Below are 14,977 nucleotides of genomic sequence, written 5' to 3'. Positions count from 1 at the left end.
AATAACTGGGATCATAGTTAGTGCCGTGCCTGATATGCAGCTGGTGATTACAGTTCTAGAATATGTGTTGTAATGTATTATACATTCTTTAGGACACGCACTGTTAGCCTGTGTTGTTGCTAATGAGACGTTCCTGTAACACGGATCCAAAGGGAAAACGATGATTTACCACGGACATTCTCATTTTCTCATTCTCATCAGTAGGGCTGTCCCCACTCAATCGACTAGTCGACTTTCTGGTCGAGCTGCAGTATGGCAGTGTGAGATCTGATTCCCGCTTGTGTCATCATTGCTGAATTAACTAAATGTTCTACAGAAATTTTAGATTATATTATTTAAGACAAATAAAGCAACTCTAGAAATATATAATTTAAAAGAAAAGGTGTTACTGTTTTCCCTTTCGTTAATCTGCGCTTTGTTTTGGTATTTTGCACACGGCACGAGCACCATTGGCTAGCGAACTACAAACTCTGCCATAGACTACTTTGTCGGTGTTATTAGTCAAAATGGCAAAGAAATCCATGGTATAGCAGCATTTCATGAAAGTACATTTACACTTACAAAGTACCGTGTGACTCGAAAAACGTTGAATACAAACTCTGCCAACAACGGTTTATTTTTCATAGTTCGACGTCGAATATGATGTAGCCTACCACCTGAAAAACGTAAATTGGCGTAAGCCCTACTTCGCTCATGCTAACGCGCTGGGTTGAAAAATGAATATGCCTTTTATAAGAATCACATCCAAATCGGATGACATTATCTTCTCCGGCCGAGACAACAAAATCTTTCTCTGTTGCACCGTTCCGCACTCAGCTTCTACGTAAGTTCGCATGCTGCAAGTTCAGGCAGTGATAAGCGTGCTCTGATGATTTGCATGTTAAACAAACAATATTTTTAATTTGTAGTACATTGTAAGAGATAGGCTACCAAATACCATCGGCATTCGGTTACAATACAGTACGTTTTTTTTTTTGTGGAAAAAAAAGCGTTTCAAATTTCGATTAGTCGATTTTCAGACATTTTAGTCGAGTCTTGGTCGATCAAAGAAAATCTTAGTCAGGGACAGCCCTACTCATCAGTTCAAAATGTTTGCTACATTTATAGCTTAAATACATAGGCTACAACATTTAGCCTAATGCATTAAACAATGATGAACAATGATTTCAGAATGATAACCTAGCTACATAGACTATGTTAAACGTATGCTACATGGTTGTGATTTCAAATGTTTAGGCATCAGATATATAGGCCTATCTCAATCTAAATTATCCCAGTATAGTTATCATAGCCACATAATTGTTAACGGTAGCCTACAATTGCAAAACGAACATATACATCTATCCTCAATTTTCCCGACCATTTTCCCGACACAAAAAGTTAGGCTACTGGATAATGTATGGATTAATAGTAGGTTATTTATAAAACAATGTCAAAAAAGGCCATTTAGATGTGTTAAGAGGGTGTCCTTTTTTAATCAATGAAGTAAAGGTCTATAAAAAAGGGCCTTGACCTACGTAGCCTATCGTTCACGTCAATCATGGCGTGTCATTTTATTTTGATGAAGTGGTGGATGAGGGAGCTGCTTAAAGGGAACGTTCTTTCTGGAAGAAGTCACATGGCCGTGTGCATTGCTTTTTGCCGTGGTGGATCGATATAATCCATGTTCTACCTCTCAGGCTGCTTAAGAATAGGATGCACGCGCAATTAACTTGACTACTTAAATCTGACTTGAATTAGTAGGATTGCGTGAGCTGAAATTGGTCTTTATGGAACCGCTTTAGCCCTGCTTGACTTGTTAAGCTAATTCAAGTCAGGTTTGGGACTTTAAGTCCAGCTGTTTTGAGCGGCCTTTATGGAACAGGCCTATGGTTGATATCTACGGACTCATTCTTTATTATTAAAGATGCCTTTACAGTGTGAAGACCACAGAACCACCAGCATGACATAGACTGGTGCACACAAGTTTTTGCTGACACATTAGTTGAGAGAACAACCATTAGTTGACAGACCACTGTCACAGTGTAGGTCAAACACAAGTAAACATCTCACTATCAACCTCTCCCCACCATTGTCCTGCTGCTGTCTTTGGCAGTGTGGTGTCTTTAATCAAGCCCTGATTGTCCATTAATTAACGAGCCGCTGCTGAGTGTAATTAAGGGGGTCCGATTGCTAATTAAAATGTAGCCTGCAGTCATTCGCTTACCAAATGACCTGAGCATCTGAGCTGAAAAGAGGAGGCATCGTACAGAACGAGAGATAGAAAAGAAGAGAGAGATAAATGGGTTTGAGTGATGGTTACGCAGTATTATTGAGCAAACATGAATAGACTTTCTCACTTTAGTGTCTTTGTTACCTTATTCTCAACTGAGCTCTTTATTCACTGCTATGACTTCCAGTCAGGGTTCTGTTGTCAAGCCCTTTATACATGTGTCATGTAGAGACCCACCTTTTAATGTACCTCAGTAAATTCCCTCCAACCACCCCTCAGCCTAAAATCCTGTAATTAAGCTGGCTGGATTCTGCCCACGGTGCGTTTCCATGGCAAGGGTAGGGATGGACCGACCCACCTGTTGATCTGTAGAGAGGGTGGCCGAGGCTGGAGACTTCAGGTCACTGTCCAGCCCTGCACACACACACTCTGTCCAGCCCTGCTCACATACACTCTGACCAACCCTCTCACACATACGTTTAAACATTCCCCCCACCCGCCTTAGCTCTCTCACACACTGCTCTCTGTCCTAAGAACCTCAGGTCAGTAGAAAAGGCTAATTGTTTTCACAATGTCTTTTATGTTCTCACCAAGGCACCGATTGATTACTTCAACCTATGAGTACGCTTCCCACCTTGCTCTTATCTCTACCTCCCCTTACCCCTCCCACCAATCCTTCTGTATCTCCTAGTCATTGTGTCTCACAGTTTTCTACCTCGTCCTTTTAATATTTAAACAGCAGCCAAATCTATGTTCCTCTAATTACCAATTAACCAGTTTTCAGAATTTCTTCGTCAGTGAGGTGAATAATTGATTGACTTTTTTAAACGCTCAGTGTTTTAGCCTGTCAATGCACCAGACTCTACTAACCCCGTTTTCTCTGTGTATTCTTCTTTCTTTCCTCTCCTCTCTTCTTTATCTCTTCCACCCCTCTATCCTTCCCTCCATCCTCTTCTCTCCCCCCTTCCCTTCATCATCTCCTCACTGCTTTCTCACCTCCCTCTCCTCTGCCCTTCATCTTCTATGTATTTTCTCCAATCCCCTCTCTCCCTCCTTCCCCTCCTCCATCTTCCACCTCTCCAGGTGCTGGCTGTGGATACAGACAGTGGGGAAAATGGCACAGTGGTGTACAGCATCAGCCCTCCCAACCCATTTTACACCATCAGCAACCGGACTGGGAAGATCCGGACAAGTGGAGCTGTGCTGGACCGGGAGAGCACCAACCCCAAGGATGCCCTGCTCATGAGGACCATCATCATCTCAGCCACCGACCGTAAGGCTTCTTCCTCTTTCCTATGGCTACGTTGCTGACTGACTGGATGTGTTGCTGACTGGCTGTGTTGCTGGTTAGCTGGGTTGCTGGTTAACTGTGTTGCTGACAGGTAGGTTGTGCAGTTTTTTGGGTTAACCTCTAGCTGGCGGGTAATGTCAGTTGGGTTAGCTGGTCAAGATTTTCTATACTAGCATAGTTTATATGAGCATTCTGCTAACTTTCATTGTGACAATGAAACTTTTATTTGATTATTAAAAAAGTGTTCCTGAGTTTAATGTTTGTCCCTCTGGCACCCCCTTGTAGTGGGCAGGCCGCCACTGCATTCCTCAGTCAGCACCACAGTCTACGTCAACCTGCTTGACCTCAATGACAACGATCCCACCTTTGTCAACCTGCCCTTCACTGCTGAGGTGCCAGAGGGCATCCCCATTGGATCCTCTATATTCAGGGTAAACACCCAGGACAGCTGGCAACATAATGGAGACTCATCATTCAACATCATACATCATTCAACCTCCTCTACTTTTCCCCTGTGCTTCTGTCCTCTCCTCCTCTCCTTCCTGTCCTACTCTTCTGCTCCCTCTCTCTTCTCCTTACACAGGTTCAGGTGGACGACCCTGATGAGGGCGGTAACGGTCTGGTTACCATGGCACTACAGGTGGGCATGCCCCGTCTTGACTTCTATCTGAACACCTCCACCGGCGTGCTAGTCTCCACAACAACATTGGATCGCGAGAAGATAGGCCTGTACATGCTGAGGATTGTGGCGTACGACGCGGGGAAGTTCCCTCGCACCTCCACCAGTACCCTCACCATCACAAGTATGGACCTTGGGTCAGGGATTATGGGTCAAGGGTGACATACCATACACTGGCCCAATATCAGAGTAACAGAGGAGATGAGTATCTGACTTATAATAAAGTTAAACTAATTTCCCATCCAATCATATCTAATGAGATCAAGTTTATACATTTTAATAATTTGTAAGTTCATAATGATTTACGGTTTGAAAAGTTATTTTATTAGAGATGGTCAAACACAATCTTTGTGCGACTAAGATGCTGTGTGTATTGCCGCCACCTACTGGATGGATTCTTCTGCCTCTTTGATTTACAGCTATGGTTCACCTTCAATGAGGGATATGTCAAAGAGGGATATGTCAAAGATCCAGATGAAAACATGATGAATACAGTATGAGTACATTTGTGTCTGTCCGTGTGTGTGTCTGTGTCTCTTTGGGGCAGTCCTGGATGTGAACGACGAGACGCCCACCTTCTTCCCAAGGGTGTACAATGTATCTCTGCAGGAGAGTGTGCCCAGAGACTATGTGGTGGCACGCCTCAACTGCTCCGACAACGATGCCGGCCTCAACGCCGAGCTCAGTTACTTTATCACAGGTCAGAGGTCACAGGTTCTGTGAGTGGCTGTGTGTGTGCGCATGTGTGTGTGTGCCTACATGTGAGTGTGTATGTGCGTTTATGTACATCAGTGAACAGAATAGAAACCCATTGTGCAATTTAATGCAGTACATGTGTGTGTGTGCGCGCATGTGTGTGTGTTGTCAGACGGTAACCAGGATGGTAAATTCAGCGTGACCTTCAGAGGGGGAGTGTTGCGAACCGTGGTGGCGCTGGACAGAGAGACCCAGGCTGCCTACACACTGGTCATCGAAGCTATAGGTGAGTTCTATAGTCTAATCTACAGAAGCTGTCCCTTTGGGTGTGAGAGTGACTGAGTGCTCAGCAGAATGGTTGGTTGGTACTTCATTATGGTGCAGTGAGTTGAACTTCAAAGCTGAAGTTGATGGTATCTTTCTCTCTCTTTATCCATGTCTTAAGGCCCGTTCACACCAAGAACAATAACTATAAAGATACCATTTTAAGAATCGTTCTATATTTAAAACAATAGCTGGGTCCACACCACAATGATAACGACAACTATAAAGCGGAACAATATAGTTGGGATCACTTTCAAAACTTTTTTCTTCAGCTAATCAACTATAAAACACCGACAACCAATCAGAATCCATCTGAATTTAAAGCGCCCACGCATTTGAAATGGAAGACAACATTGCGAAAAGCTCATTGTCGAGGTTGGTGTGGTAAATATAGTTATCGTTATAGTAATAGTTTTGTTATCGTCCTTGGTGTGAACGGGCCTTGAGAGCTGTATGTATTACCTCTAAAGGATTAAGATTTAGAGTGTGCAGGTCTGCTGATGTCGCACGGCTTGTGCAAAAGTCTCTGTTCCTCTCTGTGACTGAAGCAAGAACCAAAACCTTTCTGGGGTTTCCTGTTGTTCTAGAATCAGTTGACTAACTATCTGTGTGTGTGTGTGTGTTTTTGGCCATTTGTGTCAAATTTTGTGATTTCTCATTGACCTTGAAAGTCAATTATGAGTTCATATAGTGAACAACTAAACATGCATGTGTCTGTATGTCTGTGTGTGTCTGTGCTTGTGCTCACCTTTGTGTCCATGTGTGCGTGTGTATGTGTCAGACAATGGACCAGCAGGCAGCAGGAAGACCGGTACGGCCATGGTGTATGTAGAGGTCCTGGACGTGAACGACAACAGGCCTATTTTCCTACAGAACAGCTATGAGACCAGCATACTGGAGACTGTGGCCCAAGGGACCAGCATCCTGCAGGTACACACACACTCACATACAGTATTCACACACTCATGCACACATTCACATACCATACACACACAGATATGGACACACAAATGCACAAACAGACAAAAACTCAGACACCCCCACACACACATGAAACAAGGCAACATTTTAGAAAACATTTAATTTTCTAAACAACAATCAATGTACAATACAAAACTAAATAAAACATGTCAATTATCCTTTTGAAAAGAGCTCAGGACTGAATCTAAGATGGCCTCATCAAAGCTTTGTCAAATATTAGTGTCGCTCTGCAGTGTTCTGAACTTGCTGTTCACAGGGAAGCATCACATGTGTGAGTTGAGTCATCCTCAGGTGGGGCCTGTCATATTTCTGTGACAAAGTCAAACAGGCAGGGCATGGTGAGGTGGGGCTGCTGGGGGATGCTGTCGGCCTGTGGTCGGACCAGGGTGACATGGGTGTTGGCAGGGTCCAACTCGGGCCTGCGCTGTGGCGGTTTCCTGTAGGAGCAGGAGTAGGAACGGCGGTAGGAGCCCAGCCTCTTCCACAGCTTCAGTTGGGGCTCGCTGGAAAGAGAAGATCCGCAAGCCAGGGCCTCTCCTGGGCTGCAACCCTCCTCGAAGCTCCCCTCTTGGGTTGAGGACGGCCTGCAGATGGCCAGGCAGGCTGCAACAAGTGCAAACAGGACAAACAGACCCAGTACCACCATGATGGTCAGGGCAGGGTCATGAGGTAGTGGGGACAGAGAGATTGGGGTGGAGAGGGATAGAGAGAGAGGGGTGGAGAAGGAAAGAGAGAAGGAGGTGGAGAGCGGGGGAGAGAGGGAAGTAAAGATAGGAGAAAGGGACATGGAGACATTATTGGACTCTGCAAAGGAGGAGACTGAGGAGATGTTGAACCCTGGATCACTGGAGTTCATCTTGGATCTGTATAGAGGAGAGGGCAGGACACAGAGATTAGAGGTGGCCAGTGTGGGTGTGTTTGTGTGGATGTGGGTGTGAAGGATCACTTGAACTCTATCAGTGTCACAGCAGCTCTCTTGATATGTGCTGCCTCACTGGCCAAGCTGAGTAAGGCTTATTTGGGGGGCTAGTTAGGATCATACCCTCAAGGAGTTGTTACACGCACGCACACACACACCATAACACACGTGCGCACATAGGCTATAAAATTTGACATTTGGTGCAATTATGTAGCCATTAAATCAATGTCTACACTGAGTCGATGCTTGACAGAGTTTCTTCAGTGTAATACAAATTGGGTTTATTAACGTACCCCCCACCCGTTAGAACAACCACACCCATCACCCCTCCAGTCATTATAATACCCCCACCCACCACCATCACACACACCACCCATCTTCTCTGTACCCTTCCTCACTAGCACAGTAACATTTGTAAATGTCATCGTATTTAATTCAGTGGAGACAAAGCATGGCTTATCGGTTTAGGGGAAACACATTGGGACGTGAAATTATTTTTGAGAGCAAATGCCAGGAAAGCTGTGAAAAGGCCACTGGAGCAGGATTGCTCGTTAGAGCACTAGTTCATTAGTCACCCACTCCCCAGTACCCCCCCCCCCCACACACACACACACACACTCACACACACACATACAGTACACTGTCACTCTCTCTCACTCTCTCATTGTTCCACATGTAACAGAGTGAGAACCGTGAAACTCACTCCTCAGGTATATAAGAGGCTACCCGCGTCAAAGAAGAGCTAGCTTTTCTTTTGCGTAGTTGGTAGTGGCCGCGCTTGGCAAGTCGGAGGCCGAGCGTTCGAATCCCGTGAGTGGCGAACTACCTTGTCAGATGGAGCGTGGCTACGGCTCTTACAGACCCGTCACACTCACTCTTTACTTTTGACACCTCAGTTACAACCTACTCTTTGACAACCTACCCTCTTTGCCAATAATAAACCTAACACAACACCTTTTGAATGACTATCTCTCTCTGTGTTTATCTCTGTCTTTCTCTCTAACCTTGTCTCCCTATCTAATTTTATAAATACAATGTCAACATTATGATCAACAATGAGCAAAGTTCAGGACATACATGTACAGTACCTCTTCATCAGCTCTCAAAGCTCCCTCATTGGCTAATTTCTTTGGGGGGGGGGGCATATCCTCTGCCCCTCCTCCCCTCCACTCCCTACCCTTCCCTTCCTCACCCAGCCTGTATCCATAAAGTCTGAAACTCATCAAACTCACACACACTTCACATATGTACGGGACACGTATCTATTGCAAATTTTACAATTACGACCATACAAAAACAGATTTTATACAATCTTGGTAACAGTACCTTGTTTAGCTTAGTCAAACTTGTTCCTTGGCTCCACACTCCTTTCCTCTCACTCCGCTTTTTTGACCAAGAGTGAGGAAGGAGGGAGGAGAGAGGGGAAGGGGAGAACAGGACTGGGGGATTGAATTGTGATCATTATATCTCTCCAGTGTTTTAACCTGGAGAGCCTTTGACAATGCTGAGTTTCTGGTGCTTTATTGAGGTTTACGGGTGAATTTCCTGACAGAAACACAACAAACGCTCAGATTCCCGGTGCTTGGCCTGGCAAGATGGGCTCAGCAGGTTGACACCCCTCCTAGAGCTGAGATGGTACAGTCTGCTGTGTAACACCCTATTCATCACTCACCAGACTGACCCCCCACTCTCTTTTCTCCCGCCCCCCTCTCTCTTCCTCTTTCTCCTCTCCTCTCCACATCTCTTTATAAAGCTAATGAGACTAAAGCAGGGCCCCTCTTCATGGAGGGTGTGTGTGCATATGGTGTAGTCATGTTGTGTTTGTGTGTGTGTTTGTACATGCAATGTATGTTCGAGGTGGGGGGGTTGTCTGTTTGACTTAGACGATGTGTGTGCTTGGGTAGATTGGTGTCTGTGATGATCACAGTGCTGGTTGGATGTTTGTGCGTTTGTGGATGTTAGTACATGCAAATGTATGTGTTTTTAATAACATGTTTTTTCCAAGCATACCCACAGGTGTATCTCTAAGTTATCTAACTCCTGGCTGCACTCAGTATTATATCATGGAACCATCTCAGAATGGACCATGGAGCCTGGCTGTCTGTAGTCTGTTTGTGTCTCTGTCTTTTGCTGGCTGCCAGCCTGCCTGTCACAGAGACAGGGAGAGAAAGAGAGGGATAGACCAGGAGAGAGGAGTGTAAACAGGGGCAAGAGAGGGATGGGAGATAGGAAATATATAAGAGATTATTAGAAAAAGGAAGAAAGATGGGGGGATAGAGAAAAATCATGGCAGAAAGAGAGAGCGAGAGCTATTGAGAGAGACCAAAATAAAGAGTGATAGAGAGAGACAGATAGAGTTGTGGAATGGTAGCCAGGTTGTATTGGGGTTGTTGTGGTAGCAAGCTCCAGAGGGGTCTGTGATTGTCTGAGTCAGGGTTGATAATGATGGTGATGAAGATAAGCCTTTGGTTTGGTTCAGAGTATTTTGTAGTGTGTCCATGTGTTTGAGTGTGTTAGTCTAATATGATCATAATGTGCTAGTCAAATCTGGCATTGTTATATATGAGTATGCTTTGTTAAAGCTTTGAGGGTGTGAGTCTGCACGTGCCTAATTGTTCCATCCCTTTGTTCATGTGTGTGTGTAAGGTATTTATTTGTGTGTAGCTACTTATTAAGTCCTGGGGGGTATTCCAGAAAGTGGGTTTAGTGAAAACTCTGAGAACTCTAGGTTTTCCGTTCCAGAAAGAGAGGTAACGCAAACTGTGGGTCAGTGTCCATGGTAACTGACTCTGTGAACCTAACCTGCTTTTGCATAACAAACTCTGCATTTCTACCTATCCCCTATCCTCTTTTTGAGCCTGATACAGTTGGCAAACATGGGGTGTCCTTTCTTCCGTTCAACTGACCGATCTAAAAAAAAAATACATTTGCTTAGCCTTATGTCTGGAGAGCATTATAAGACCGCGATTAAATGTGCTTTAAATCCCTCATGAATACGTTACCGTTTTCTGTCACTCCATAATTTATGTTTGCAACATTCTCGGCTCTTCCATCGCTAATGTTACACAACGTGGACGTGCACTCAGAACTGACCAAATGCTTTTTGGCACAGAAATAAAGATAAATCATTGACATTTTATTTGGTCTTTTTTATTGCCTACCAATAGAAATCCAACAATGAGTATATATTGTTCCTACAATTAACATTAAATTCCACAGTTCCACATGCAGTAGTCAACATCTCTTAATCATCATAATCATCATCATTCTGTGATGAAAAGCATTCTGTTCAGGGTTCAGTGTTTCCTCTAGGATTTTTTTTTGCAGTGGGGGCAGGTCTGTCCGAACCCCCCCCCACCACCACCACCACCACCCCCCCGCCGAAACAAAGTTCGAACCCTAACCCTATATTTTGGAGCAGGTTAATGTAATAGTCTAATAGCTAATGTAATATTGGACATATTTTCGTCCTATTTCCCCTAAACAATAAGGTTAGGCTACTTAGAGACCTTCCACTCATAAAGTATGTTCTAAATGGCATAAATGCTGCCAATTAATAGACGTAACAATTTAATGTAAATGGTCACTAGCCTATACACCAATTATTTGTTTGTAAACATTCGGGATGCGCGCGCAGCATGGTGGCAGAAAACCGGGAAAATATAGCCTTTATAACGGCTCGAGAATTGCACGGATTATACAAATAGTTCGATTTAAAAAGACCAAAAAGGTCGAGGAGGACAGTTTATAAGAGAGAAAGCGATTCCCCATTGATCTGTCACATCAGAATTTTGATTTGGGGCACGAAAGTCTTGAAATTTGAGTGAGAATGTCGCCCGGTAGACCGCATAGTATTACGCGGCAGCCATGTCTTCACTTTATGTCACAAAGTTCATAATTTTACAGTTTTACAGTAAAATCTACACAAACAAAAGTCGAGCAGAGTCAAGAGATATGGGAAATCTGCTTTTTGCACCTCAAATAGAAACGTGAGCAAAGGCAGCAATCGCACAGTTAATTACAGTTCTCAAGGACGCTCACACCGTAGGGTTGCCAACCGTCCCGAATTGTCCGGGACATCCCGAATTATGTGTGATTTTGATTTTTCCCGTCAGGGACAGCTCCAGTCCTGTATTCCAATCACAGCCTCACCGGACAATAATAGGCTACTGTAAACGCGCCAAAACTCACGCAAACGTTGCTATGGGACACGGTTGTTGCTTGTTGGTGACAGTGTGTGTGAACTGGCCACTGGTGAGGTGAGCGTTATTGTGTGTCAAAAGGAGAAACTTGTAATAATTGCCTTGACTATTACTTTGAACAATACATCCAAGCGAGTAGCTATTAGTGGTTTGCTAAAATTACACTGATTGAGTAGGTTTATCATGGTATGGCTAATGAAAGCTTGCGATTTCCGTTATTGTTTTTCAGCTGTTGGTGCGCGCGCATGTGCGTGTGCACACCTGGAAGAAAGTGTCCCTCATTTGGGGTTGAGAAAGTTGGCAACCCTACACACACGCAATCTCAACTGCGGTCTGAAGCGCGTGTCCGTGCTATTCTCCGACATGCACTCTAACAATCACTGCTGATAGACGGCCTAAAAAAATTTACAGCCGCATTTCTGGTATTTTACCGCCACGGCAAAATCAACAGAGGAAACACTGGGGTTACTGCTACTACTAGTTGACATCACTAACTGATATTTACTTTGTATCATGTCAAATATAATTAAAACCAAGGTGATGAAGGCTACAATCAAGAGCTTATAGGCCTAAGCAAAATATGCCTTACCTGTTTGTAATATGTTTTTATATTTCATTTTAAGCTGCTGCCAAGTGCGCTTTGCGCCTCTGCGGGATGCACCTGCATGAACAATCTATTTCATACATTCCACCACTTTTTCACCTGTAATATTAACAGACAGTGTGGTTAAATGTTCAATGTATGGACTGGCTACTCCATTCAAATGTATGCCCGCATTGACTCGGCCAGCAATTGTCTCTCACGCCAATTGTCTCTCCTTCGCTGCTCCAGCCATGTGATTTTTTCCGGAATATGTGCTCAGATTCACCATAAACACGTATTAACACTTCTAACTGAAGTGGAGTGAAGTAGGAGGACGTTTTTTGTCACCGGGTGCCATGGTGGATTATTATCGGAGTCCCATTGATGTTGGCTTTTTATAGTCCTCATGCACACGCTTAACTCAGAGTGGACATACTCAGAGTTGATGTAACTAATTCAAACAAGCTGTTTTGGAAGCGAAAAGTCAAAGTTCAGGGTTAGGCTTACAGTTTGTTAAACCCGCTTTCTGGAATACCCCCCCTGGTGAGTGCGTGTAAGATGTTTCTATGTGTATGTGTGTGTATGCAGGTGCAGGCCACAGATGCAGACCAGGGAGATAATGGCAGGGTTCTCTACAGGATCCTTTCCGGTGAGTGTGACTTCTTCTTTCCTGTCTCACATGCGCTGGCGATGGGACTCTCCCATACACTGTGCTGAAGTAAACAACTTAAACACGGCAACACATGTAATACCATGTTCCATAACTTGACTTTCTGTCTCCCTTTTGTGAGTGTGTGTGTTTGTATGTCTTTGGTGGGTGGGTGTTTGCCTGAGTATGTTTCTTCATTTGTGTGTGTTTGTCTATGTGTGTGTGCTATGCATATATGTGTGTGCTTGCATATGTATGTATGTATGTATGTATGTATGTATGTATGTATGTATGTATGTATCTATCTATGTATGTATGTATGTATGTATGTATGTATGTGTGTTCTTGTGTGTGTGCTTGTCCATGTATGTATGAATGTATGTATGTATGTGCAGGCAACAGCAACAGTCAGTTCAGCATCAACCAGCTGACAGGCATGATAACACGGGGCCTCAGGAACCTGGACAGAGAGACTAGCAGCTCCCATGTGCTGGAGTTGGAGGCCTACAACAGTGACCAGGGCCCCATGAGGAGCTCAGTGCGGGTGAGGGGGGAGGGAGGGGGACAATGTTGAGGAGAGAGGAAAAAGGGCAAGAGTGGTGGGGGGGGTGAGATGAGAGTATTGAGGGGAGGAGAGAATGAGGTGGAAGGGAGGGAGAGGGAGAGGGTGAAGTGAGGGTGAGGAGAGAGGATAAGGAGGAAGAGTGGAAGAGGAGTGAGATGAGAGGAGTTAGAGACAAGGAGGAAGAGAGGAGAAGGGAAAAGAGAGGCAGGAGAGAGGGATTTTGGATCGAAAGGGGAGGTAATCGACTGGGAGTATATGGAGCATGAAATGTGGTTCTCAGGGAATCGTTGAACATTAGGACCTTCATCTTCCTTCATCGCTAAACAAATGTCCAGCTATTTGAACCCAGTGTGTATGTGCATGTCTGTGTGCACATGCATGCATATGTCCATTTACATTTAGTCATTTAGCAGACGCTCTTATCCAGAGCGACTTACAGTAAGTACAGGGACATTCCCCCCGAGGCAAGTAGGGTGAAGTGCCTTGCCCAAGGACACAACGTCATTTGACATGGCCGGGAATCGAACTGGCAACCTTCAGATTACTAGCCTGATTCCCTAACCGCTCAGCCACCTGACTCCCATATGTATGCATGCACGTGCGTATATGTGCATGGGTGTGTACATGCAGTTTTGGGAAGGATACTTTCAAAACGTATTTTGTTACAGAATACAGAATACATGCCCACAAATTTATTTTGTAACGTATTCCGTGACTCAATCTGAGTAATGTATTCTGAATACTTGGATTACTTGGATTACTTCCACCTTGAATTGCATTTTTAAAGTGTAGGAATGCAGCCATCCAATCCGGCTTACTAAACTGTGTTTCTCGATAACGATGGATCTTAGTTGTTATGAGAGTTCTCTACGAGCAAAATAACGAACCATCGTTATTTGTGCGTTATTTGTGCGTTTCCCGTTGTTCCGAGAGTTCTCTACGAGCAAAATAACAAACCATTGTTATTTTTGCGTTTCCCGAAAATGCTTGTAAGGAGAACCTTCGTACGTGTCTCTTAAGAACTACTTGAGAGTGGATGAGAGGCATGCTTTGGCCAACCATAGTACGTGAGTTTGCGTCCCCCGTGCATGTGATGGCCATGCATTGGCTTAGCCAATAGCATTGCAGAAGGAAAGAACGAGAGGCAATGACATGGGAGCGATAGATGTAGTTATGTTCGTACAGTGTAGAAACCACCAGATAGAAGTTCTCGGAAATGCATGGAGTTGCCTTAATTTATTTAGAGAGTGAATAAACTTGTGAAACAAATAAGTATCGTAATGTAATCCATTGCTTTCAACAATGTAACTGTATTCTAAATACCAACTATTTAAATTGTAACTGTAATGGAAAACAGTTACTCATAATTTGTATTCTGAATACGTAACGCCGGTACATGTATTCCGTTACTCCCCAACACTGTGTACATGTGTGTCGCTCCCTGCAGGTGATCGTGTATGTGGAGGATGCCAATGACGAGGTGCCCGTGTTCACCCAGCAGCAGTACAATCGTCTGGGCCTCCGAGAGACAGCGGGCATTGGAACCTCAGTCATTGTGGTGCGGGCTACAGACCCCGACACTGGTGGGTGTGTGTGTGTGTGTATGCGTGCGTGTTTGTGTGCACAACCTTCCTACTGATGGGGTGTGTGTGTGTGTACAAACTTCCCGTTCCTGTCCTCCATGTACACAATAACACACACATTTGACTTGTTGTTTCCATGGAGCTGGTATCTATAGTTCCATCCAGCTTTTGAAAATGAGATGCTCTGTAACTTCCTCTCTTAACTTCCTGTGTTCTGTGATGCTGCTTAAATATCCTGTGGGGGTGGTGTTCAATGTGACAGCCACTCTTCGGAAAGCAGGCCTTTCTTGTCA

The 14,977-nt window shown here is 44.4% G+C and overlaps 1 protein-coding gene across 3 annotated transcripts in view; it reads left to right on the top strand.

Annotated features, from left to right (window-relative positions):
* The window catches only part of cdh23 (cadherin-related 23), a 361,974-nt gene that overhangs the window by 213,375 nt on the left and 133,622 nt on the right, over nucleotides 1–14,977 (top strand). For 2 of the 3 annotated variants that reach the window (XM_067235776.1, XM_067235778.1), the window contains exons 21-29: nucleotides 3,296–3,485; nucleotides 3,789–3,934; nucleotides 4,087–4,306; nucleotides 4,730–4,882; nucleotides 5,051–5,164; nucleotides 5,984–6,132; nucleotides 12,476–12,536; nucleotides 12,932–13,080; nucleotides 14,549–14,684. In XM_067235776.1, the coding sequence (XP_067091877.1) occupies nucleotides 3,296–3,485; nucleotides 3,789–3,934; nucleotides 4,087–4,306; nucleotides 4,730–4,882; nucleotides 5,051–5,164; nucleotides 5,984–6,132; nucleotides 12,476–12,536; nucleotides 12,932–13,080; nucleotides 14,549–14,684 (1,318 nt within the window). Of the gene's footprint in view, nucleotides 1–3,295; nucleotides 3,486–3,788; nucleotides 3,935–4,086; nucleotides 4,307–4,729; nucleotides 4,883–5,050; nucleotides 5,165–5,983; nucleotides 6,133–12,475; nucleotides 12,541–12,931; nucleotides 13,081–14,548; nucleotides 14,685–14,977 lie in introns of all 3 variants that reach the window. The other variant, XM_067235777.1, reaches the window with a different exon arrangement.

The sequence above is a fragment of the Osmerus mordax genome, chromosome 5 (genome assembly GCF_038355195.1).
Source record: "Osmerus mordax isolate fOsmMor3 chromosome 5, fOsmMor3.pri, whole genome shotgun sequence".
NCBI lineage: Eukaryota > Metazoa > Chordata > Actinopteri > Osmeriformes > Osmeridae > Osmerus > Osmerus mordax.
This window is presented reverse-complemented; position numbering and strand designations above follow the sequence as displayed.